This window comes from Aulonocara sp. 'chitande type north' Nkhata Bay, linkage group LG3 (genome assembly GCF_057382095.1).
Source record: "Aulonocara sp. 'chitande type north' Nkhata Bay isolate Kocher_YH1m ecotype deep benthic linkage group LG3, A_spYH_male_GT1.1, whole genome shotgun sequence".
Classification (NCBI taxonomy): Eukaryota; Metazoa; Chordata; class Actinopteri; order Cichliformes; family Cichlidae; genus Aulonocara; species Aulonocara sp. 'chitande type north' Nkhata Bay.
Window position 1 is genome coordinate 36,353,932 of NC_141346.1, and position 26,804 is coordinate 36,380,735.

At 39.9% G+C, this 26,804-nt stretch overlaps 2 protein-coding genes across 2 annotated transcripts; both read right to left on the reverse strand.

The window, feature by feature from the left end:
* Positions 1 to 676: 676 nt before the first annotated feature.
* LOC147335408 (Fc receptor-like protein 5) lies at positions 677 to 25,499 on the reverse strand. The gene is made up of 21 exons (XM_086286063.1): positions 25,463 to 25,499; positions 24,846 to 24,923; positions 24,558 to 24,590; positions 23,124 to 23,381; positions 19,594 to 19,854; positions 19,123 to 19,395; positions 16,897 to 17,163; positions 15,357 to 15,629; positions 14,979 to 15,239; positions 14,508 to 14,780; positions 14,047 to 14,313; positions 13,285 to 13,563; positions 12,909 to 13,184; positions 12,407 to 12,706; positions 11,634 to 11,894; positions 11,135 to 11,382; positions 10,850 to 10,970; positions 7,796 to 7,858; positions 7,640 to 7,699; positions 2,449 to 2,508; positions 677 to 1,059 (listed from the first exon to the last, which is right to left on the reverse strand). The coding sequence occupies exons 1-21, from the start codon at positions 25,497 to 25,499 to the stop codon at positions 677 to 679; spliced, it is 4,332 nt and encodes a 1,443-aa protein (XP_086142189.1).
* On the reverse strand, positions 15,751 to 16,821 carry LOC147335409 (B-cell receptor CD22-like). The gene is made up of 3 exons (XM_086287774.1): positions 16,812 to 16,821; positions 16,135 to 16,413; positions 15,751 to 16,034 (listed from the first exon to the last, which is right to left on the reverse strand). Exons 1-3 carry the CDS (start codon positions 16,819 to 16,821, stop codon positions 15,751 to 15,753), a joined length of 573 nt encoding a protein of 190 aa, XP_086143900.1.
* Positions 25,500 to 26,804: the final 1,305 nt, after the last annotated feature.

Sequence of the window (26,804 nt, forward strand, 5' to 3'; positions counted from 1 at the left end):
GAAACCTTTGGAATGCAAGCATGCTGATCCACACAGGTATGCACACATGGGTATTCACAGATGCGGACTAAAGCTTTCTTGGCTGCTGCCTCAAAGCACACTGTGCGCTGTCTATCTTGCGTGCTGCACAATATCGTTTATTATTTAGTAAATACTGATATCTATGACTAGCTAGTTTATTGTGATGGTGCTTTGTTTTCTCTATTGTTATGTTGCTCTTTGTTGTTTGCTGTCTCCTCTGTTTGTTTGTTTGTTTGTTTTTTTTTCCATACAGGTGACCCAGGAGTTTTTTTTGTTTTTTGTTTTTTTTTTTGTCTCTCTTCCCCCCCCTTCTCACCGTCTCTTCTCCCCTTGGGTTTTCTTTCTTTCTCTCCCCCTCTCTCTCTCATTCATTCCCCCTGTCCTATTTATTAAAAAAAAAAAAAAAAAAAAAAAAAATGACAAAGGATGAACTGAAGCTCTGCCATCACGTAATGTCGCATACTGCTGTTTCTGATGTCATTTAAAGAAAAAGAAAAAAAAAAAAGAAGAAAAAAAGAAAAAAAAAAAAAAAAAAAAAAAAATGGTCCATTTCAGGGACGGTTAGCTGCAGCGGTGTGATTCCTCTGGAGCTTCGGTTAAAGTCACAGACTGTGTATCAAAGATGGATGAAGCCATTGTAGTTTGTTAGCCGCTGTTAGTTTAGCCATATCTGGTGTTTGTGCAGGTTTGGGGGTCCCTGGTGTCCAACGTGATAAGCGTCCTGATTGGCCTGGCCGGTGTGGCCTACACCTGCTGGCTGCTGGCCGAATGCCCCCCCTCCGATCGCTTCTGTGACCGACAGAGCTTCATCGAGTTCAAGGACGTAGAAGGCCTGAGGAGGAAATGCAGCCAAAATGTTTATATGCTGAATGTGGTTCTTTACGGGCTGCTCGGCCTCTTCCTGGTTCTCCTCGTCCTGCAGACCTGCGTCACCATCGTCGTCTGTGTTTTCTCTGGCAAAGCCATCAGGCTCCGCACACCTTCTTCTCTCAGCGCGGAGTCTGATGATCGCAGAGGTCTGCTGCCGCCCTACTCGCCCTGAGAGGAGGAATCATCTGACAGCACTTCAGATGCTGCAGGAGTCTGACTCCGTCTGTCTTTTCTTCCTTTTTTTTTACTGAGGTGTCACTGGCAACTGTTGCACAGCATTCTGGGTAATTTAGGGGGAAATCTGCCATGTTAGTGTAATCAAACCGTAATCATCATTATTACTGACAGTCATTTCAAATCACACTCTTGTATTGTAACGTTAACACTACAATAAATTGTTTTTATGCAATTATAATGCAACAGAGCTGCATTATAATTGCACTTTTTAAAGGGAGGCTGGAAACCCAGTCAAAGTCATGTTTGAATGTGAGGCAGCTGAGCCTCCACAGCCTCCCAGTCTCTGATTTCTCTGCATCATCTAAGAATTAAACACCTGTCACTTACAGTAAAAAAAAAAAAAAAAAAGAAGTTATCACCTGCAGTCTATCTGGGTCAGATGTAAACCAAGTTCAGGTGTAGTTTATTTTCATTATGCTTACTTTTTACAGTCAGTTACAATAACTCGTACTGTGTACTAGCTAGCATGACGGAGTTTCGTCCCGTATTCAGAGAAAATATTACGCGTTTTGTATTGAGCTGAAAAGGAAGCGATTTGTTCCATACCTTAGCTGAAATTAAAAAGACACAAAGCTGGAGTTATTATGTGTCTTTGCTGTGCAGTTGCCTCTTCTTCTCTCATGCTCAGACCACACTCCACCACACAGACTTGCATTGTACTAACTTTACTAAGTGTCCGTTGTATTATGAAAGTTTGCTCTACTAAACTAATGTACACAGCCGCACATGCCAGGGTGTGTTTGAGATATGGTCAGTCACAGAGAAATAGAGACAAAAACTGTTCTTTTATTCCAATACATCACTTTTTTGAAGCACATTCTCTGGTGTCGACTGACACTTCTCCCCAGCATGTGTTACAACCCACCCTGATTGTGGAGTAGGTGATAACAAAGGAACACCATGTATTTAACATTAACACACAAGGTCTGTGGTATTCTTGCAGGGCTTTGAATGGTTGACATTTATAGGGAAAAAATGGGTAATTTGTGTAAAGGTTTGTGACCTCTAGCACAAAAATTAATTGTGTTATGGGTGCTGGAGCAAAATGTGTTACAACCATACCTGGTCTCCCCTAAAACACGCAAACTAACAAAACAAAAAAAAAAAAACCCCAAAAAATATGGGGGAATATCTCTAAGAAACAGCTGGAAACCATTTCTAAAATCATACTTTAGATGCAATAAAAATAACATACTTTAAACAAAGTAGACTTCTTGTTTTTTGGATATGAATTTCCACATGTGCGCAAGATTCAACTCTAGTGATCAGTACTACTATACGCAATGACCGGATCACTGGATGAGACTGTTGTGACCTTACCTGCAGCTCCCATCTTTACATCAGAGTAAATGGCACTCTCCTCCGCTCTACGAAGCCTCCCTGTCACGATAATGAAATCCACAAAGGAAAAAAAAAAAAAATTATATATATATATATGTATGTATATATATATATACATACATATATACATACTAGGGGTGCAACGATACTCGTATCGATATTGAACCGTTCGATACAGTGCTTGCGGTTCGGTACGCATATGTATCGAACAATACAAATTTTTTTATTTATTTTATCAACTTTCCTTCTAACGATCCTGTCTGTGTTGAGCACTCAGTGGATCTGCGCTCGACAGTGCAGCCTAGGCGGAGTAGTCGAACGCAGATTCACTGAGCGCAGGGCAAGCTAGCCAGACAAGTTAAGCTCTCGTTGCAACATGGCAAATTGAACCTCCCCCACCCTCATTCAGATGTGGCGTTTGGAACTATTTTGGTCTTCATGTGACGTATGACCCTGAAGGTAAGCACGTCATGGACTAAAGTAAAACAGTATGTTGGATGTGCCACGCAAAGCTCAGTTACATTGGTGGGAACTAGTGTGTTAGCGCAGTTAGCTCGTTAACGTGTTGGCCGTCCAGCCCCAGGCAAAAGAGAAGTGGAAGCAGACAAAAACAAAAAGCAGGCATGCTACAAACTTTACCCGAGTCATTTAGACAGCCGTTAGCACATGATTCTCCTTATGGGGACCTAATATGTTGAATATAGCCCAGAAGAAGCGTATAGTATAGTTTTTATTTTGGAAAGAGCCATTTCTCTGTAATAAACTCTTTTCCAAAGATGAGTGATTCCTCAATCAGATACAGGGCTCGCAAAATCGCTAGCCCCGGGACGTCGGGCTAGCGATTTTGCGGGCTATCATAGGAAGGAAAAATATATGTCAATGCTTTTGCATTCTTTCGGAAATGTAGCTGGGTAATTATGTCATTGGCATCGGTGAGCCACTGTCAATATGTGACATATTGAAATCGCGTTTGAATTTGCGCTTGTTTTTTGCTTTCACTTTGCAAACTGTGTATAGAGAGCGACAGCACTGATTGGTGAGTGATGATAATTTGCGCACCAATTCCTCTGACATCGTCTTATCAATCGTTAGCTTACTATGCAAACATGACAAGTGAAATCTCCCGCAGCAAGCTTAAACATTTGAGAGGTTGATCACACAGAGAATCGCTCAGCGTTATGTGAGTGCGTGTGTAAAAGCAGCATGATATATATTTTAGTTCTGCTGAGCCAAATAAGACAGGTCAGGGTGAAGAAGTGACCACAAAACGGAAAAGTTTTGACAAATCAGACTATAAGGCAAAAAGAAAGTGCAGCTTTATGGTTTCATGGACAAAATAATTTCTGTGGCTGCGATATGACGAGCTAAATAACCAGGGGTGCACATAAGTGGTCCACAGGTGCGCATTCGCTGTCAAAATAAAAAACGCGCACAAGATAAGAAGTTAATATTATATAATTATACAATATTATACTTTAATGTATAATATTGTAAAGGAAACAAAGCAGGAAACAAAACATCAATCAAAAAATTGCTCTCTTTTTTATTCGGGCTACTTAAATTTATTTTGGGCTACCAAAAACTGAAGAGTCCCTGCCCGAAGGGGTACCAGGGATTTTGAAATTTTGCGAGCCCTGAGATATATATATATTTTTTTTATTACTTTTTTGTTTCAGCAACATAAAATTTAAAAACTGTACTTTTTAGTTAAAATATATATTTATAATTTTAATAAATGACAAATTAAAAAGGCATGAACATTTTTTTTGTATCGAAAAGATATCAAACCGTGACACCAAAGTATCGAACCGAACCGTGAATTTTGTGTATCGTTGCACCCCTAATACATACATATATACATATATATATACACATATATACGTACACACACACATATATATATACACACACACACACACACACACACACACACACATATATATATACAGGGAGTGCAGAATTATTAGGCAAGTTGTATTTTTGAGGAATAATTTTATTATTGAACAACAACCATGTTCTCAATGAACCCAAAAAACTCATTAATATCAAAGCTGAATGTTTTTGGAAGTAGTTTTAGTTTGTTTTTAGTTTTAGCTATTTTAGGGGGATATCTGTGTGTGCAGGTGACTATTATTGTGCATAATTATTAGGCAACTTAACAAAAAACAAATATATACCCATTTCAATTATTTATTTTTACCAGTGAAACCAATATAACATCTCCACATTCACAAATATACATTTCTGACATTCAAAAACAAAACAAAAACAAATCAGCGACCAATATAGCCACCTTTCTTTGCAAGGACACTCAAAAGCCTGCCATCCATGGACTCTGTCAGTGTTTTGATCTGTTCACCATCAACATTGCGTGCAGCAGCAACCACAGCCTCCCAGACACTGTTCAGAGAGGTGTACTGTTTTCCCTCCTTGTAAATCTCACATTTGATGATGGACCACAGGTTCTCAATGGGGTCCAGATAAGGTGAACAAGGTGGCCATGTCATTAGTTTTTCTTCTTTTATACCTTTTCTTGCCAGCCACGCTGTGGAGTACTTGGACGCGTGTGATGGAGCATTGTCCTGCATGAAAATCATGTTTTTCTTGAAGGATGCAGACTTCTTCCTGTACCACTGCTTGAAGAAGGTGTCTTCCAGAAACTGGCAGTAGGACTGGGAGTTGAGCTTGACTCCATCCTCAACCTGAAAAGGCCCCACAAGCTCATCTTTGATGATACCAGCCCAAACCAGTACTCCACCTCCACCTTGCTGGCGTCTGAGTCGGACTGGAGCTCTCTGCCCTTTACCAATCCAGCCACGGGCCCATCCATCTGGCCCATCAAGACTCACTCTCATTTCATCAGTCCATAAAACCTTAGAAAAATCAGTCTTGAGATATTTCTTGGCCCAGTCTTGACGTTTCAGCTTGTGTGTCTTGTTCAGTGGTGGTCGTCTTTCAGCCTTTCTTACCTTGGCCATGTCTCTGAGTATTGCACATCTTGTGCTTTTGGGCACTCCAGTGATGTTGCAGCTCTGAAATATGGCCAAACTGGTGGCAAGTGGCATCTTGGCAGCTGCACGCTTGACTTTTCTCAGTTCATGGGCAGTTATTTTGCGACTTGGTTTTTCCACACGCTTCTTGCGACCCTGTTGATTATTTTGAATGAAACGCTTGATTGTTCGATGATCACGCTTCAGAAGCTTTGCAATTTTGAGACTGCTGCATCCCTCTGCAAGATATCTCACTATTTTTGACTTTTCTGAGCCTGTCAAGTCCTTCTTTTGACCCATTTTGCCAAAGGAAAGGACGTTGCCTAATAATTATGCACACCTGATATAGGGTGTTGATGTCATTAGACCACACCCCTTCTCATTACAGAGATGCACATCACCTAATATGCTTAATTGGTAGTAGGCTTTCGAGCCTATACAGCTTGGAGTAAGACAACATGCATGAAGAGGATGATGTGGACAAAATACTCATTTGCCTAATAATTATGCACCCCCTGTATATATATATATATATATATATATATATATATATATATATATATACAGGGTGGGCCATTTATATGGATACACCGTAATAAAACGGGAATGGTTGGTGATATTAAAGTCCTTTTTGTGGCACATTAGTATATGTGAGGGGGCAAGATGGGTGGTGACCATGGTGGCCATTTAGAAGTCGGCCATCTTGGATGCAACTTTTGTTTTTTCAATAGGAAGAGGGCCATGTGACACATAAAACTTATTGGTAATGTCACAAGAAAAACAATGGTGTGCGTGGTTTCAACGTAACTTTATTCTTTCATGAGTTATTTACAAGTTTCTCTTTGTTCACAGCCATTGACATGTCGAGGAGGTTAACACGTGAGGAGCGGATCGAAATTGTGTTGATATCTGGTGAACGCAGTAACCGGGTCATTGCAGCAGATTTCAATGCAACACCCTACGAGACCACCCATCTTCCATGCTACAGTTAGCAAACTGCTTGCTCAGTTTTGTGAAACTGGTTCAGCGTTGGATTTGCCAAAATGTGGACGCAAGAAAACGGTCACTAATGAAGAAACATCAGTGGCTGTCCTAGCTTCACTCAGCAAGAGCCCACAGCGTAGCACTCGCCGCATGTCACTGGAGAGTGGCATTAGTCGAACATCCCTTCGGCGGATATTAGCTACTCACAAATGGCACCCTTACAAACTCCAGCTACCCTCAGTTCACGCAGAAGATTTTGTTCAGTGATGAGGCAAACTTTTATGTGAATGGTGAAGTTAACAAACAAAACCACCGCTATTGGTCTGACACTAACCCAGATTGGATGGATCCCTCCAAGACTGTTGGAACAACAAAAGTGATGGTCTGGTGTGGTATATGGGGTACAACGATAGTGGGTCCATTCTTCATCAAGGGAAACCTCAAGGCCACTGGATATTTGAAATTGCTACATGATGATGTGTGTCCCTCTTTATGCACTGAAGCTGGCACGTTCCCTGAGTTTTTCCAGCAAGATCGTGCACCACCAAATTATGGGTGCCAGGTCCGAGCATTCCTATTTGAACAGTTTCCTGGAAAGTGGATTGGTCGTCGTGGGCCAGTTGAATGGACCCCAAGGTCTCCCGATCTGACCCCCTTAGACTTTTATCTTTGGGGTCATCTGAAGGCAATTGTCTATGGTGTGAAGATACGAGATGTGCAGCACCTGAAACTACGGATACTGGATGCCTGTGCTGGCATTTCTCCTGCGGTGTTGCTATTAGTGTGTGAAGAGTGGGAGAAGAGGGTTGCATTGACAATCCAACACAATGGGCAGCACATTGAACACATTTTAAAAGTGGTCAGAAACTTGTAAATAACTCATGACAGAATAAAGTTACGTTGAAACCAAGCACACCATTGTTTTTCTTGTGATATTACCAATAAGTCTGATGTGTCACATGGCCCTCTTCCTATTGAAAAAACAAAAGTTGTATACAAGATGGCCGACTTCTAAATGGCCACCATGGTCACCACCCATCTTGAGGAGTTTGCCCCCTCGCATATACTAATGTGCTACAAACAGGACTTTAATATCACCAACCATTCCCATTTTATTACGGTGTATCCATATAAATGGCCCACCCTGTATATACACATTCAAGTACAAACACTGAATGAGACTGTTGTGACTGTACCTGCAGCTCCTGTCTTCACATTAGCATAAACAGCACTCTGCTCTGGTTTTTGATGCTTCCCTGTTAAGATGATCGAATCCACAAAAGAAAAATAATTAATACGTTTTTAAACATTTCAAAAACATTTTTTCTACATTCTATGTTTTGTGTACTCACACTTATTTCCAAAGTTTTCCAGTTCAATATTAGAGTAAATGACATCTCGGGGTTTATCTGCACCTAAAATGTTCATATTTTTGTTACACAATTGTAAACCAATGACAGCGTACCAGTTACCTTAAATTCTTTTATTGCATGTAGTCTGTTGGTTATTTAGATGTTTGTCCAACTGAATTTTGATAAATGTTCTTCAAAAAACTGCTGAGGACAAACTGAACCTACGTCATGTAAAGGTTAATGGAGATCGGGAAAGACCAGATGTGGGGAAGACAAGTGTCCTAGGGTCAGCTGTGGGGACAGTAGGGAGACCTCCACCCGTTGCTCCACCACCACAAGATGTTCCATGATTAATGGAGCAAAACATCAATGAAGGGTGGCTCCCAGCTGATGACCCTTCAGCTACCATGATGTAACCGTTGGAGGTGCAACAGGTAACAATGTGTAGCAGGTAACTTCCTGCCTGTGCTTCCTTCAAGGTCCCTGAATGGTTGACCCGGGTTTTGATGTTTTGCTTTCTCTGGTTTTCTAGTTTTTGATAATTCTTAGTTTCATAGTTCTGTATTTTGTATTGTTGACATTCTCGTTTTCTCGTATGATGTTATGTTTACATTACAGTTATCTGTCTATTTGGTTAATGAGAGGTTGTTTATCCCCTTGTGTTCTCACTCTGTTCTTTCTCTCTGGTCTCCATGTTTTGTCTACTGTCTGCATCAAGCTCGTGTGTCTTAGTCCAGGTCTCAGTGTCAGTCATTTCCTGTTTTATTTTGGTCTCTGTTCTCGTCTGTATCTTGGGTCTAGTTTTACATCCTCCATAGTCATTCTGTTAACCTCTTTTCCATTAGTAACTACTCAGGTCAGGTCACCATGGTTTTCAGGGTTTTCCATCAGGTCATAGTTCCTGTTTAGAGATGGACCGATCCGATATTACGTATCGGTATCGGTCCGATACTGACCTAAATTACTGGATCGGATATCGGAGAAAAATAAAAAATGTAATCCGATCCATTAAATATCACGAAAGCACCTCGCAAAACTTGCAACACGCCGTAACTCACCTCAGAACGTTAGCACGTCGGAGCAGTATGCGTCACGTGATAGAGCGGCTGTGGCATGCGGGACCTGTCGGTGGTCTGGATAGCATTTGGAGCTTCGCTAGCAACCCGGCATTTCATCTCCGACAAAGTTATCCCCAAGAGAAGTAAAGCAAGTGTGTAAGTCCATCTCTGAATGTTTGTAAAGCATTCCTGCGTTAAGCTTAACAAGTGACTGCCTCTTCTTGCTGCTACTTCAATCATGAAACTGCTTAATGATCAGCTGATCGGCTTTTCTGTCGCGAGTCCGTCTCTCTTGTTTGTTTTTGGCCCACTTTGCACCAGAAAGAGGAAACCAGCGGCTGAACAACAGCAGCACGTTTAAGCTTGATAAGCTGTTGTTAGAATTTATTTAATATTACTTTCTACACCAGGATCTTTTTCTACGTAGCTGACGCTGGTAACTGTGCAGGGGCGGATCTAGCAAAGTTTAGCCAGGGGGGCCGATAGGGCATTAACAGGGAAAAGGGGGCACAAAGACATACTTTTCTTTCTTATTCTCATTTAAAATGTCTAGCTTTTAATAAATAATTATCTGACACCCAAAGTTTTAATTTGATGTAAAAGGAATAGAAGTCAATTACTGTATATAGTGACTATTAAGTCTAATATATATACCCTAGTAAGCTATAGTACTTTTTCCTTTGGGACGGTACCATCTGTGCAGTCTGCAATTTTGTTGAAGAAAGATGTTGAATCTATTTAATATTTCTTGAAAAATAATTGATTTCTGTGCATTTTTTTTCACACTGCATCAAATTAAGGTTGATTACGTCGATTAAGCATCATGAGGTGGAGCGTGAGGGGTGCTTCCCTATTTTTTATTTCTTTATTTTTGTTGTTGCTGGGAGTTGGAACCCTATTAGTTAGGTTGCTTAATATTTACGCTAAGTACTCTTTAAAATACCAGAATAGGGAGGATGGTGTAGGTTTAAGTTTATTAGATTGATCAGTATTGCTGAACTATGAAATATTTTTTTTTTGCATACAGGTATAACAGAATAGCTTTAGTGTAGTTGTTGTTTTAAACTTGAATATGGACTTATACAAAATGCAGCAAGATATTTAAAAAAACAGTTTTGTTGTTTAAAAAACACTATATCGGATTCATATCGGTATCGGCAGATATCCAAATTTATGATATCGGTATCGGTATCGGACATAAAAAAGTGGTATCGTGCCATCTCTATTCCTGTTACCAGGTACTTTTTCAGTATTTACTCAGCCGGAGTTCCAGGCGACCCGAGGCGATCCCAAAATATGACGTCATCAGCCTGCATCCCACTGATTGGCTGGTCAGTGGCATCACTTGATGACTTATGAGAGTATTTCGTTGATGAAAATAAAAAGAGCCATTTTTGAAACCCAACAATGAGGAAAACAGCTGCAAAAGCAACATCATGGTCCCAGAGTGTGACGAAAATTCGCAGACTGAGCAGCAGGTTTATCATCGCCTCAACGTCCACCTTCATTGTAGTGTGTGTGACGCATCCTAATTACGTCATAGGATGCTCAGCCACGTTGCTATTAGGACGACCACACACATTAGGTGGTACTTGATTGTAATAGAAAACCAATCAATACGATTTGAATAGTTGTGAGTTGATCCGAGTAGGTACTAATGGAAAAGGGGCATTAGTTATCACTGTGTTCCCACCTGTTTCCCATCATCTCATTATCCTGTGTTTTATAGACTGCCTCAATCTTCCTTTACTGTCACATCCTTCATCATAGTTTGTTTTAATAAGATTTGTAGAAATTTGGTTTCTTAGTTTTTGTTTTTGTTTTATTTGGATAACTTTCTAAGTTCTGTGATAAAGTTGTGTTTTAGTTTAGTAACTGTGACAAATACTCAATGCAATGTCAATACTACTACTACTAATACTATGACTATGACTACTACTACTACTACTAATAATAATAATAATTATAATAATAAAAACAGAAAAGAGGCTCTTACACTTGGACTGTCTGCAGCGATACAACAAGAGCAGGAGAATAATAATGAGAGAGACTCCACAAACCAGTCCAACAATCATCCACACAGGAGATGAAGAGCTGTCAGCTCCTGACACAGTCACGTAACAAAAAACAGAAATTAATTAATAAATTATAATCTTATGAATAAATACATTTATAAAATAGAGCCAAGTGACTTTAAGAATTAAATCAGACAATCTAATGTTCCTTCTCAGTCACTAAACTCATTTACAAAAACGTATAAATTGTTTTGATCCTGCTCACCTTTAACTGACATCCAGCTCTGTGCTGACTCTCTTCCTGAGTACTGACACTTGTAGAAACCTTCATCAGACTTTGACACTGCAGAGATCTTCAGCTCCCCTCGGGGATCATTTTGAATAAGTTTGTCATTGTGATAGAAAAACACATTGGAAAGTATTTGTTGTGTTCTCAAACTGCAGCTCAGACTAACAGAAGCTCCCTCAGTCACAGGATGAACAGGACTCACCAGGATAGGACCATCACCATCATCTGTGACACAATCACACAATTGTTTCAGTCACATCAGCTGGTGCACACTTTTAGAAAAAGCTGACAAACAATAATAAGAACAGATTGTACAAATGCTTTTCATCATGAAGATCTGATCTTGTGTATTTAAAAACTGCTGTATGTGTTTTATTTTTCCACATGAAATGACTTCACACACAGCAAAGGTGGGACAAAAGTTCATGTCACGTCTAAATCATTAACAACCAAGAAGTAAATGTATAATAACATACTCTGTACAGTGATGTTGACTGCACTGCTGAACTCTCCTGATCCAGACTCACACCAGTACACTGCAGTATCTGACTTTGATGTGTTGATGTCACATGTGGATCCAGTCATTCTCCTACAGTCAGAGTACAGTCGGCCGTCCTCAGAGAACTTCCTCACTCTCCACTCAGTGAAGTTTCCCTCACAGGTCAGTGAGACAGAGTCAGAGGTGAAGTGTTGCACTCTGTCAGGACTCACTGTGAGAGACGCTGCTGAATGAACATCTGGAAACAACATGCAGTGAAGACACAAAGCTCACAGATGTTAGAATTTTTTTTATTTTTATTTTTTTAATGGCAACGATTACCTATCTCCTTATCTGTCAGGGTTTTCCTCATATTTGTCAGAGCCGTTAACTAGTTAGCATTCTCTCTTTATCTTTTTTTTTTTAAATTTCGTATTTTTGGCTGTTTTATCTGTACATGCACTTTTATCTAAGTGAAAATAATTACAATTAATAAACACAAAGCTTCTTACTTTTTTTGATAGTGACAGTGTAGAGAGACAGGAAAGCAGGGAGAGTGAAAGGGGAAGACAAACAGCAAAGGGACACAGGTCGGACTGCTGCCTAGCCATACGGCATATAGGGTCACCTACTTATTTCACTGAGCTAAACATTAAACAAGTTTTAAATAAAGACTTTAATCACAATCAGAAATGAAAAGATTCAATTCTCCTTTGGGTGACCTTTGGAGGTAAACAACAGCTGCACTGGTTATAAGAGAATCAAACTGACCTGCAGACCAGACAAACTTTGGTTGACTGTGATCAGTGTGATACTCTGGGTCTCCTCTTCCAGCTCTGCACACATATCCTGCTGTGTGTGTCTGTCCATGAATGATGTAGGAGTCCTGTGCAATCCCACTGCCATCAGGTAGCAGCTCATAACTGGAGGATTTCTCTGATAGATCAGGAACAGCTTTATACCAGTAGAAGCTCCATCCTGCAGACGGATGTTCAACCTCACAGTTCAGAGTTACTGAGGCTCCAGGACTCAGCCATGATGGAGACACAGTGAGGACAGGACGGGGTTCATCTGTTCAACAAAGATTTTCTCTCAATCTTTCGTCTCTTAACTCTGAATTCAATGTCACTAAAATGTTGACTCACAAATATTTATGATGAACTTTCAGAGTGAGACTATCTAAACATGTCAAATATCTCAACATGTACTAATAAAAACACATTTTTACAAACTGTTTCTATTTCCAGGTTAAATGAACTATGACTCTACTTACTGTCAGAAACTGTCAGTGTGACTGAATCACTCCACTCTGTTGTTTCATGCTGTGAACTTTTCATTCTGCCCTTACAGCGATAGTTTCCACTGTTGGATGATGAAGCAGATCTAATCCTGTATTCATTTTGATTTGGAGCTTTTATCCTGCTGTTTGTTTCCCACTCATAATCCCACTCAGTGTCTCCTCCATGGATCTCACATCTGACAGTGATCGTCTCTCCTCTGTATATCTCAGACCAGTTTGGATACAGAGTCACAACAGGCCTGATTGGGACTGTATTCAGGAAATGAACAAATGAATGACAAAAGGGGTCAATTTCCATCAGATACTTTTCATCAGGTAGTGATTTGGGGTTCATTAACTTTGAACTGACCAGTTTTCCCAATCCTGACTGACTGGCTGTCCTCTGTGTAGTAAACTGGATCTCCTCTTCCTCCTCTGCACCTGTAGAGTCCTTCCTGTGAGACACTGATTTGTCCATTTGAGTGGAAAACTGCATCTTGTGTGGTCAGGGCTTCAGAGGATTTCTCATCTCTGTACCAGTAGTATTTCCATCCAGATGATGATGATGGGCTCACAGAGCAGGTCAGGGTCACACTGCCCCCTACTGGAACAGCTGTGTTATCAGCTCTCAGTTTGGCCTTTGGTTTATCTGCAGTTCAGTTTAGAAAAAGAACAAAAGTCAATGACTGAATCAAACCAGTTTAAATAACTTGGTGGAAATATGGAAATAATAAATATCACATAACTTTAATGGTGAAGCTGCAACAAACTGTACAACTATCACACAAACACAACACTAATCTTTCATATTTAATTTGCTGCATTTCTAAGTTAAAAACACACATGAGGAACAATCAGTGGATTTAATGTTTCTTAGTGGATGTGGTGGAGCAGCTGAGACAGATTCAGCATTTGTTCTGCATTTCATCTTTCATGTATTAGAGCTGCACAGCAGAGAAGTTACTCTCATATGTTTTGTTCTCTTCACTGTGAATAAAAAGCTGCTGTTCAGGTTTTTGTTGTTGGAATAAAAACTAAACATTTTACTGACCAACATGAAAGACAGTTATAAAGCTGTAAGAAAGAAGAAGTGCTTTGTCCTTATTTAGATACTCTGGATGAAAGATCTTACATGATACAGTCAGTGTGATGATATCACTCCACTCTGTGAAGAAATAGTCCCTTCTGCCCCGGCAGCTGTATCCTCCACTGTCAGACTCAGTAGCTCTGATGATTCTGTATTCATTGGATGTTTCAGGTATGTTTGACTGGCCTCGTCTCCATTCATACGTCCACTGAGCTCCTTCACCTCCCTGAATCTCACATCTGACAGTGACTGTCTCACCGCTGTATATCTGAGTCCAGGATGGCTGCAGGGTCACAGTGGGCTTACTGGGAACTGTTCACAGACAAATATCCAGTTAGACACAAATAGAAACATGAAGATAAAAAAATAAGACGCAATAAATTCTTCTATTTGTCAGGAGGTGTCTCTCATCTCAGGTTTAATTAACTCACAGTTGAATGAAATTGTTAGCACAGGACACAAAATGACATCTCTCAGTTTGGCAGAAATAAAATTATTAATCTCACGAGTTTCTCTAACTGTGACGTCACTGCTGTCCTCTGTGTAGTAAACTGGATCTCCTCTCCCTCCTCTGCAGTGGTACAGACCTCCTTGTGAGACACTAATAACTCTGTTTGCTTCATTTCCTCTCATGAGCTGAGCTTTAAAAGAGACTGAATCACGTCTGAACCAGTCAAACTTCCAGCCAGCAGAGCCCTCCACAGAGCAGCTCAGTGTCACACTGCCCCCTGCTGGTATGACTGAACTGTGTGCTGTCAGCGTGGCTCTGGGTTTACTTGCTGTTGAAGATACAGGAAAACATACATCATGTTATCATTTAGTTCAGGGAAAATAACAATAACAAAATTAATTAATTAATAAGAAAATAAATATTCAAACTTCAAATACCAGTTCAGTTTTGAATGAACACCAAAGAGTAGTAGACAGATGTAAACATGAAAACATGAAATGTCAGCATGAATCATGGTCCAACTCACATGAAACTGTCAGTCTGAAGGCATCACACCATCCTGTTAAGAGATAGTCACTGCTACCCCAACATCTGTAGTCTCCACTGTGGGACACTGAAACTCTGCTGATCCTGTATTCACTGGATGTTGGAGGGCTGTTTGTGTTGGGTGCTGTCCATTCATATTTCCACACCTTTCCTTCACCTCCCTGAATCTCACATCTGAGAGTGATTGTCTCACCAGTGAATATCTGAGACCAGCTGTGCTGCAGTTTCACAGCAGCCAAAACTGTTCAACAAACAAATAAACGAACACAAATATTTAAAATATAAAATCAAGATGGAATAATATGTATATATAAAATTGACAGTTATCAAGTATTACTTTCAATTATTTGTGCCTCACCTTGTTTCTGAATTGTAACTGCAGCACTGTCCTCTGTGGAGAAAACTGGATCTCCTCTCCCTCCTCTGCAGTAATAGATGCCTCCTTCTGAAATACTGATCGTGTGCTCTGATGTTCCAGCTCCTATTTTCTGAGCTCCAGAAAACTGTGAAACACGTCTGAACCAGTCAAACTTCCAGCCAGCAGAGCCCTCCACAGAGCAGCTCAGTGTCACACTGCCCCCTGCTGGTATGACTGAACTTTGTGCTGTCAGTGTGGCTCTGGGTTTACTTGCTGTTGAAGTTACAGGAAAAAGTTCATCAGATTGTTTCACGAATGACTTTGACTCAACATGTACTAATAAAAACACATTTTTACAAACTGTTTCTATTTCCAGGTTAAATGAACTATGACTCTACTTACTGTCAGAAACTGTCAGTGTGACTGAATCACTCCACTCTGTTGTTTCATGCTGTGAACTTTTCATTCTGCCCTTACAGCGATAGTTTCCACTGTTGGATGATGAAGCAGATCTAATCCTGTATTCATTTTGATTTGGAGCTTTTATCCTGCTGTTTGTTTCCCACTCATAATCCCACTCAGTGTCTCCTCCATGGATCTCACATCTGACAGTGATTGTCTCTCCTCTGTATATCTCAGACCAGTTTGGATACAGAGTCACAACAGGTCTGATTGGGACTGTATTCAGGAAATGAACAAATGAATGACAAAAGGGGTCAATTTCCATCAGATACTTTTCATCAGGTAGTGATTTGGGGTTCATTAACTTTGAACTCACCAATTTTGTCAATCCTGACTGACTGGCTGTCCTCTGTGTAGTAAACTGGGTTTCCTCTTCCTCCTCTGCACCTGTAGAGTCCTTCCTGTGAGACACTGATTTGTCCATTTGAGTGGAAAACTGCATCTTGTGTGGTCAGGGCTTCAGAGGATTTCTCATCTCTGTACCAGTAGTATTTCCATCCAGATGATGATGATGGGTTCACAGAGCAGGTCAGGGTCACACTGCCCCCTACTGGAACAGCTGTGTTATCAGCTCTCAGTTTGGCCTTTGGTTTATCTGCAGTTCAGTTTAGAAAAAGAACAAAAGTCAATGACTGAATCAAACCAGTTGAAATAACTTGGTGGAAATATGGAAATAATAAATATCACATAACTTTAATGGTGAAGCTGAAACAAACTGTACAACTATCACACAAACACAACACTAATCTTTCATATTTAATTTGCTGCATTTCTAAGTTAAAAACACACATGAGGAACAATCAGTGGATTTAATGTTTCTTAGTGGATGTGGTGGAGCAGCTGAGACAGATTCAGCATTTGTTCTGCATTTCATCTTTCATGTATTAGAGCTGCACAGCAGAGAAGTTACTCTCATATGTTTTGTTCTCTTCACTGTGAATAAAAAGCTGCTGTTCAGGTTTTTGTTGTTGGAATAAAAACTAAACATTTTACTGACCAACATGAAAGACAGTTATAAAGCTGTAAGAAAGAAGAAGTGCTTTTTCCTTATTTAGATACTCTGGATGAAAGATCTTACATGATACAGTCAGTGTGATGATATCACTCCACTCTGAGAAGAAATAGTCCCTTCTGCCCCGGCAGCTGTATCCTCCACTGTCAGACTCAGTAGCTCTGATGATTCTGTATTCATTGGATGTTGGAGGTGTGTTTAACTTGGCTGCTCTCCATTCATACGTCCACTGAGCTCCTTCACCTCCCTGAATCTCACATCTGACAGTGACTGTCTCACCGCTGTATATCTGAGTCCAGGATGGCTGCAGGGTCACAGTGGGCTTACTGGGAACTGTTCACAGAAAAATATCCAGTTAGACACAAATAGAAACATGAAGTCATTTTGAAGCCTGATTTTCTTTTTGCTGTTGTTCAGAGGAGAAAGATTTACTGCATCCTGGTGACACTTTGACTGTAAATGAAGCTGGATTTAAAAGTCAGTGTTTACATTTATTTACCGTGTGGTACACGTGTGTGGTGGCCCACTGGTGTATCTGACTCACACAGCCTGTTCTCCACACACTCCACATTTATAAAGTGATCTACAAATCCTAACATTACAGCTAACAGCTGCATTTTCCCTTTGAAGAACCACTTACAGCTACAGAGACAGGGAGTGAAGGTGGACAGTATATCCTTGTTTTTATGGCAACAAATTTACCTTGAAAGTGGTGCAACTGTGTATAATATGATTCACAAGCAGAAAGTAAGATTTACAGATGTGTGCAGTGATTTGTGTGCAACTTTTCAGGTCTCCAGTTCACACAAACTATTGTACAAATGTGTCGACACAAACCTGAGTAACTGCTGATCATTGAGGCACAAATTTTAACGTCCAGATTGTTTTTCAGATTTCTTTCTTTAAAATTCATCGTCCATAATTCAGGATGATAATAAATATACTTAATACAATACAAGATGTCTTAATAAGAAGAAGAGCTTTTTTACCTTTTAAGAACTTTTTAACAAAAACTTTAAAGAGGAGAAAAACAGCACAGGCCTGTGCAGGCCTACTTTAAATAAAGCATCATTCTGCAGGTCTGTTTGAGTTCAGAATAAGTAAATAAAATGTAGCTGTGGTCCAATAATTGTAAAATAAGAAGAATAATCATGAAAACTATTTGTATATAATTATGTCTTCAGTCCATTTCAATGAGCGATCATCTTCTGTTGTTTTCATGCAGCCACGGGCAGCCCTGAGTATAAAATACATCAGCTCAGGGTCGAAAACATAAAGATATTTATTGCACAATAACAGCAGATCTGATGATAATACACAGCTCACAACAGCTTAAATACATGTGGACGAGTCACCTGACACGCACAGATCACGTCTCGTGCCCACGTGGGGTTTTGAGTCTAATTTAACTGCCAGCTTCACACAGATCCACAAATGTGAGCTGCTTTCAAGTCACAAATCATTGCTTGTTGATCATATCGTGTGTGTTTGTAACACTTTCAACACAAATTTGTCTCCTTATGGAAAGCAGACTTTGTCATGTTGACATGAGTGTCAGAACGGCAGGTTTATCTCCAGATCCACGGCTCTGACCCACGGAGACCTCTGGCTGATGCTCAGTGTTCTGAGTTTGGCTCGTAGCTGCTAACTAGCTTTCTGCTCTGGGTCAACTTATGGCAAAGTGCAGAGATGGAGAGAGGCGTGGGAAGGTTACAGCAGCACACTTTCTTCCTCTGGAGGCGGTGAACACAGTGAACAGCTGGATAATAACATGTGGCTCACAGCTGGGCCTGTCAGACTCTCTCTGGCTGCAGTAGCTGCTGCTATAAACACACTTTTCTTTTTCTCACTCTGTAAACTTCCTCCTGCAGATGTTGGGGATGTTGTGTGGGACTTTTATTTTTCATTTTTTCACCCAAAGCTTGCGGGAGCCACAGCTGAGGGGCGGAAGAGCCGCGGGTTACCGACCCTGATCTGACCTGATGTTAGCTGAGCTGTTGATGACCTCGGATGACAACATGTTCAGGATTAACCTTTATTTTTGTTTGTTTGTTTGTTTGTTTTTATGGCTCTATGGCTTAATACACAGTCTTTCATGTCCACTTAAAGTCAGTTTAGGATAAAGAAGCATTTAAAGAGAGAGGCCAAAAATATTTAATAAAATACAATTTAAAGACTAACAGCAGCTAATGAGCTATAAATATGCAGGTTTTTTTGGAGTTGATACCACAATGTTTATTTCTACATTTGTATGAAACACATGAGAAACTTAATAGAAAGTTTAAAACTCACAAGTCTCCACAACTGTGACGTCACTGCTGTCCTCTGTGTAGTAAACTGGATCTCCTCTCCCTCCTCTGCAGTGGTACAGACCTCCTTGTGAGACACTAATAACTCTGTTTGCTTCATTTCCTCTCATGAGCTGAGCTTTAGAAGAGACTGAATCACGTCTGAACCAGTCAAACTTCCAGCCAGCAGAGCCCTCCACAGAGCAGCTCAGTGTCACACTGCCCCCTGCTGGTATGACTGAACTTTGTGCTGTCAGTGTGGCTCTGGGTTTACTTGCTGTTGAAGAAACAGGAAAACATACATCATATTATCATTTACTTCGGGGAAAATAACAATAACAAAATGAATTAATTAATAAGAAAATAAATATTCAAACTTCAAATACCAGTTCAGTTTCGAATGAACATCAATGAGTAGTAGACAGATGTAAACATGAAAACATGAAATGTCAGCATGAATCATGGTCCAACTCACATGAAACTGTCAGTCTGAAGGCATCACACCATCCTGTTAAGAGATAGTCACTGCTACCCCGACATCTGTAGTCTCCACTGTGGGACACTGAAACTCTGCTGATCCTGTATTCACTGGATGTTGGAGGGCTGTTTGTGTTGGGTGCTGTCCATTCATATTTCCACACCTTTCCTTCACCTCCCTGAATCTCACATCTGAGAGTGATTGTCTCACCAGTGAATATCTGAGACCAGCTGTGCTGCAGTTTCACAGCAGCCAAAACTGTTCAACAAATATTGTTAAAAAAAAGAAACAACAACAACAAAACAGGGAACAAAAAAAAAAGATAATGCAAAAAGTTGTTTCCAGTAGCAGGTTTTATCATAATTATGTGAATAAATGCTGATTTGTCTTTAAAAATGCCTCAAATACAACAACAAAAACAATAATAATAATAACAGAAAAAATGTTTTAGTTCAAGTGAAATGTTTAAACTCACCAGTTTTCTGAACTGTGACTGAGTCACTTTCTGTAATGATGATAATTTTCCCTTCAGCCCTGCAGGTGTACGTGCCTCCTTCAGACACTGAGATCGTTCTGCCTGATTCATCAGTTATTATGGACTTTTCTTCAAATGACGTTTGTCTGAACCACTCATATTTTAAGTCAGCAGACTCCTTTAAATCACAGGTCAGTGTCACACTGCCCCCTGCTGGTAGAGTTGTACTGTCTGCTGTTAGTGTGGCCTTGTCATGTACTGTAAGTCGGACATACGACAAACCAAGAAAATTAACGTCAATGCATGTTTGATGAGAATGAAGAAAAAAGTGGAAATTTATTTAATGGCTTTTTCAGCCATATATTTTTCCAACCAACATTCATCAGTCCAGTAAGTAACAATAGGCGATAAATACACACAGGTGACTTTTTGATGGGCTGAGCAACTAATCATGCACGGACTGATTTGTGCATTTAGAACACAGAAGAAGCCTAAACATGGAGGAACTACAGGGAGTGCAGAATTATTAGGCAAATGAGTATTTTGTCCACATCATCCTCTTCATGCGTGTTGTCTTACTCCAAGCTGTATAGGCTCGAAAGCCTACTACCAATTAAGCATATTAGGTGATGTGCATCTCTGTAATGAGAAGGGGTGTGGTCTAATGACATCAACACCCTATATCAGGTGTGCATAATTATTAGGCAACGTCCTTTCCTTTGGCAAAATGAGTCAAAAGAAGGACTTGACAGGCTCAGAAAAGTTAAAAATAGTGAGATATCTTGCAGAGGGATGCAGCAGTCTCAAAATTGCAAAGCTTCTGAAGCGTGATCATCGAACAATCAAGCGTTTCATTCAAAATAGTCAACAGGGTCGCAAGAAGCGTGTGGAAAAACCAAGGCGCAAAATAACTGCCCATGAACTGAGAAAAGTCAAGCGTGCAGCTGCCAAGATGCCACTTGCCACCAGTTTGGCCATATTTCAGAGCTGCAACAACACTGGAGTGCCCAAAAGCACAAGGTGTGCAATACTCAGAGACATGGCCAAGGTAAGAAAGGCTGAAAGACGACCACCACTGAACAAGACACACAAGCTGAAACGTCAAGACTGGGCCAAGAAACATCTCAAGACTGGTTTTTCTAAGGTTTTATGGACTGATGAAATGAGAGTGAGTCTTGATGGGCCAGATGGATGGGCCCGTGGCTGGATTGGTAAAGGGCAGAGAGCTCCAGTCCGACTCAGACGCCAGCAAGGTGGAGGTGGAGTACTGGTTTGGGCTGGTATCATCAAAGATGAGCTTGTGGGGCCTTTTCGGGTTGAGGATGGAGTCAAGCTCAACTCCCAGTCCTACTGCCAGTTTCTGGAAGACACCTTCTTCAAGCAGTGGTACAGGAAGAAGTCTGCATCCTTCAAGAAAAACATGATTTCCATGCAGGACAATGCTCCATCACACGCGTCCAAGTACTCCACAGCGTGGCTGGCAAGAAAGGGTATAAAAGAAGAAAAACTAATGACATGGCCTCCTTGTTCACCTGATCTGAACCCCATTGAGAACCTGTGGTCCATCATCAAATGTGAGATTTACAAGGAGGGAAAACAGTACACCTCTCTGAACAGTGTCTGGGAGGCTGTGGTTGCTGCTGCACGCAATGTTGATGGTGAACAGATCAAAACACTGACAGAATCCATGGATGGCAGGCTTTTGAGTGTCCTTGCAGAGAAAGGTGGCTATATTGGTCGCTGATTTGTTTTTGTTTTGTTTTTGAATGTCAGAAATGTATATTTGTGAATGTGGAGATGTTATATTGGTTTCACTGGTAAAAATAAATAATTGAAATGGGTATATATTTGTTTTTTGTTAAGTTGCCTAATAATTATGCACAGTAATAGTCACCTGCACACACAGATATCCCCCTAAAATAGCTAAAACTAAAAACAAACTAAAAACTACTTCCAAAAACATTCAGCTTTGATATTAATGAGTTTTTTGGGTTCATTGAGAACATGGTTGTTGTTCAATAATAAAATTATTCCTCAAAAAAACAACTTGCCTAATAATTCTGCACTCCCTGTAGTTGCCAAAAAAATACAAAGTGGCTGCTGCATTTGGGCACACTGACGAGAGTGCATTTGCTTGCAGCTGGAAGAAGATGCTGTTAAAACAGCCCTGTTATTTTTTTCTCCTGTTGACTGCTTCTCTTGGCTTTAACCAACATTATTAGCAAACTTACTCATGGGCAGATAAATAAATCGCTCTTGTAAAAACGACCAGTGTCAGCCTCAGCCTGTCGTCGATGGTCGATAAATACTCGCCCAACCTTAGTTTATATGAATGATCTTTTTTATTGCGTGCTCATTTATCTGCCGTTTCATAACAACTCTGTTAAACTCTCAAAATACAAAGTCTCAGTGTTGTAAAATATGTCAACAAATGTATTTTCCAACAGTCAAAACCAAACTGAAAAACAAAACAATTTCTTTCATAAAAATATGAACCTGAATGATCTTTTTTCTTTGCTCCACCTGCTCACTGTGAAATGTGGTTTGATAGCTTTAATAAAACAAAGGGTAAAGGGTCTTGCAACTTTCAGGTTACTGATTTTACAAAGATTTTAATAAACAACAACAAACAATTGGCCAAAAACACCAAATATAAAATAGTAAGCTGCCTGGAAACAGCTGGATCATTGTTAGAGGTTTTAGAGGGTTTTAACTGTTGGTGGGAAGATAATTGTTTCCTGATGTCCTGTTTAAACAGACGTATAAATGAAAACAGGAAACTTCAGTTTGAATTGTAGATAAACTCACATGGGCTGCAGTTTCACAGCAGCCAAGACTGTTCAACAAATATTGTTAAAAAAAAGAAACAACAACAACAAAACAGGGAACAAAAAAAAAGATAATGCAAAAAGTTGTTTCCAGTAGCAGGTTTTATCATAATTATGTGAATAAATGCTGATTTGTCTTTAAAAATGCCTCAAATACAACAACAAAAACAATAATAATAATAACAGAAAAAATGTTTTAGTTCAAGTGAAATGTTTAAACTCACCAGTTTTCTGAACTGTGACTGAGTCACTTTCTGTAATGATGATAATTTTCCCTTCAGCCCTGCAGGTGTACGTGCCTCCTTCAGACACTGAGATCGTTCTGCCTGATTCATCAGTTATTATGGACTTTTCTTCAGATGACGTTTGTCTGAACCACTCATATTTTAAGTCAGCAGATTCCTTCACATCACAGGTCAGTGTCACACTGCCCCCTGCTGGTATGGTTGTGCTGTCTGCTGTTAGTGTGGCCTTGCCATGTACTGTAAGTTAGAAATAAAAAAAAATTTAAAAAATCCCCCCAAAACAAGAGAACTATTGTCACTGCAGGTTTAGTGAGAATTTTAAAAAGGCCATTATGTTTTACTAGATTTGTAGTTCTGCATCTGTTCACCACCACAGTAAATCAAATAATTAATGTGACTGAAGTGCAGACTTTAAGCTTTTACTTAATGAGTTTTACAAAAAATAAATAAATCATGAATTGTTTTAGAATAACAGCCATTTCTAACCACAGTTAGTTCAGTGGGAGCAGAACTAAACTCAAAACAGCTTTACTGATGAAACTTCACATGAAAACCGAAAACCCAGAGAGGGCTGAGTGCAAAAAACTCGGATACTAACCAAGAAATACAGAAAAAACAGGGAAAATAACTATGAGACAAATCACGACAAAGGCTGAAGTACACACATGTAGAGTAGTGGCAAATTTCTCTACCAAGCTTTGAAAACATAATTTTTCCACTTCTTAATGTGAGATGTTCAGATTTATTTCTGACTCGTACATACAAACAAACAATGTCACGGTCAAAAAACGATTTGCTGCTTCAGTGCACATTTCCATTGCCGTCCTGGCTCATTCTAACCTGCTACCACACATGTGATCTAATGTTTTCTTACCCAACACATTAAACTAAACTAAACAAATATTTCTCTTTAGATTGGCTCTAACATGTAGTAATCAGGGAACTAAATCGGGGAGACAAGACAGAGGGAAGAAACACCCGAAAACAAGACACGGGACAAGGGACTGTCAAAATAAAACAGGAAGCATAAACACTGAAACAGAGACTAAGACACAATCTTGACCCAGACAAAAGGTAAAAAAACAGGAAGACAAGTCTGACTAAGCACAGGAGATCTAAGAGAAACACAGACTAGACTCAGGGAACACAGCAGGATGGGAAACAAGCTTGAAGAATAACTGAAAAGATAACTATACACACAGAATATGAATGAAAACATAATCTAAGAAAAAGTTTAATATTAGAAAAACTAAAAACTGAAAAACCACAACAAACCAAGTGAAACAGAGAATATCAAACAGATGCTGAGAGTCCAAAACTGAAATGCTTGGTCCAAAATCCAGGATCATGACAGATACAGATCGATACTGTTCAGATTTTATAAACAGGAAGAAAAGAAAAAAAAAATCTTACCTTCAGCATTTCCATAGAAGAGTGTGCTGAGCCCTAAAATCAAGATTGAAACATCATCCAACTCTTTGAAAAATGTGCATTTTCAGTTGATGTTCATCCTCAAATCAGTTTCTGAGTTCATAAACTATAAACTTTAAATGTAAAACAGCAGTGTATCCCACACAATGTTAAAATGAGCCAAGTCAGCACCAATCACATTCTTAGACAAACCTTTTCACCTCCTCGTGATATTTAAATAGTTTCTTTAATCAGTAACATGCAAACAGAGAAAGTCAGTGATGTACTTACAGAATAACTCCAGCACGCAGAGCAAAGAGCGCCTTATCCTCACATCCAGCTCTGCTGCTTTAACTGTTTTACTTTGTACTAAAAATTAAGCAGAAGAAAGATATGTTGTTATTTATATAGATACGAGTGTAACTTCTTCTTCTGACTCTTTCTGCTTGCTTCCTTTTCACACTGAGCTCAAACAGCAGTTGTAGCTTCGACTGCAGCAGTTCCTGTATATTCAGAACAGATCAGCTTGCTTCTTGTGTGGTTCCATTTTTGTTTTCTATTCAAACCTGTTCTGTTACTAAACCCAAAGTTGTTCTGACTTGAAGGAACTGAACCTCAACCCTTCTGATTATAAGAAGATTCTAGCTGCTCTGCCTCCTCAGCTACAGCCATCCTAATGACTCCAGCACTGTTACATTAATTAAAGTTTATTTATTTTTAAAGTTGATGTTTAACTTTGGTTCTAAGTCCTGTAGCAGCAGTAACTTGAGTGAATGATGCATACTGAGCAATTATACAAAGCACAGCAACAACCGTGCATTGCTTTATTGTGTTAAACAGTTTTATTTGACTGAACTTCCTCTTCCCCGTTTACACATAAAGAGGTGTAATAGCTGCCACATACTCACTAGAGCAGTGAGCAGACAGTAAATTCACTTTGGCCATGTCCACACTAAGGCTACGTCCACACTAGCCTGGATAAATTTAAAAACTGTGTTTTCGTCTGAAAACGCTCCACGTCCACACTATTGTTTTCATGCGTTTTCACTGAGTTGTTCATCTACATTGAAACGGCCAAAAACACTTACGTTCCAGTACTGCGCATGCGTGAAAAGCAAGACATTTCTGTCTCCCACTTATTTACTTTCCAGCTCTTTGAAACGTCGCGGCAAACTGAGGCCCAGCACAGAGGAAAAACACAGAGTTTTTTAAATGGACTAACAATGAGGTGGAGTTGTTGCTGCGAGTAACACAAAAGTACAAAGTTGCAAGAGCAAGTGAGAATTAAAGAATTTGAATAAAAGCTACCACACTGCGTCGTGAAAACGACATTTTTAAATGTATCCGCTTTGGAGAGCGTTTTCAAAAAGCTCAGCTGTCCTTGACTGAAAACGCCGTCAAGGATGCTCTCCTGGATGGGGATGGAACACAAAAACAACTTTTTCTCTCACTTTTGGCCTTCCGTCCACACTGAGACGGCCTTTTCAATCAAGGAAAATTGAAAACGCTCTCCAAAGTGGATAAATTTGAAACACGCAGTTTTCGCGGCACAGTGTGGTCGGCGTAAACTGAGACTTTTTAAAACGATGAATGTTAGTCCATTTTGGCGCGACCTTTCAAAGAGCCAGAAAGTAAATAAATAGCAGACAGAAATAACAACAGGTCGAAGTGTAGACATAGCCTCTGATACCAAAAGTAGTTCACTTCAAGGTCAGATGAACGATGCCAATGAGGACGCCAATCTTCACATTTTGGACAGAAGAGACAGATCGTTTGAAACAGGACATCTATGTCACTGTGAACGACCATCTTTGAACAGAGAGGATGGCTTATGACACCAACCATCTGCCACCTACAATCTAGTTTTGAGATCCCTTCCCATATGCCCAGGCACATCTTGCATTAGGTGACGATAGCTCACATGAAATTGTGAGGCAAGGTCACACAATTTTATGGTTTACCCAAAACCTCTGGCGATAGTGATCCATGCCTTTTTTCACAACTTGAGTCACATGATTAATAGTGGGCCAACAGCCCTGTTAAGCAACAACCTGCATTAGGGTGTAAATACCCGGGACTCCACCATTTGGTTTTAGAATTTAAGAAGCTGGAACAGCTGAATTCAGTGATCTGGATGTGAGTGAATACTTTTGGCCATATATAATATCACACTGTGAAACTTAAAAAAAAAATAATCTGAATGCACATCTTGTACAAACTAAAATATACTTGGTAACTAAATACATGTGT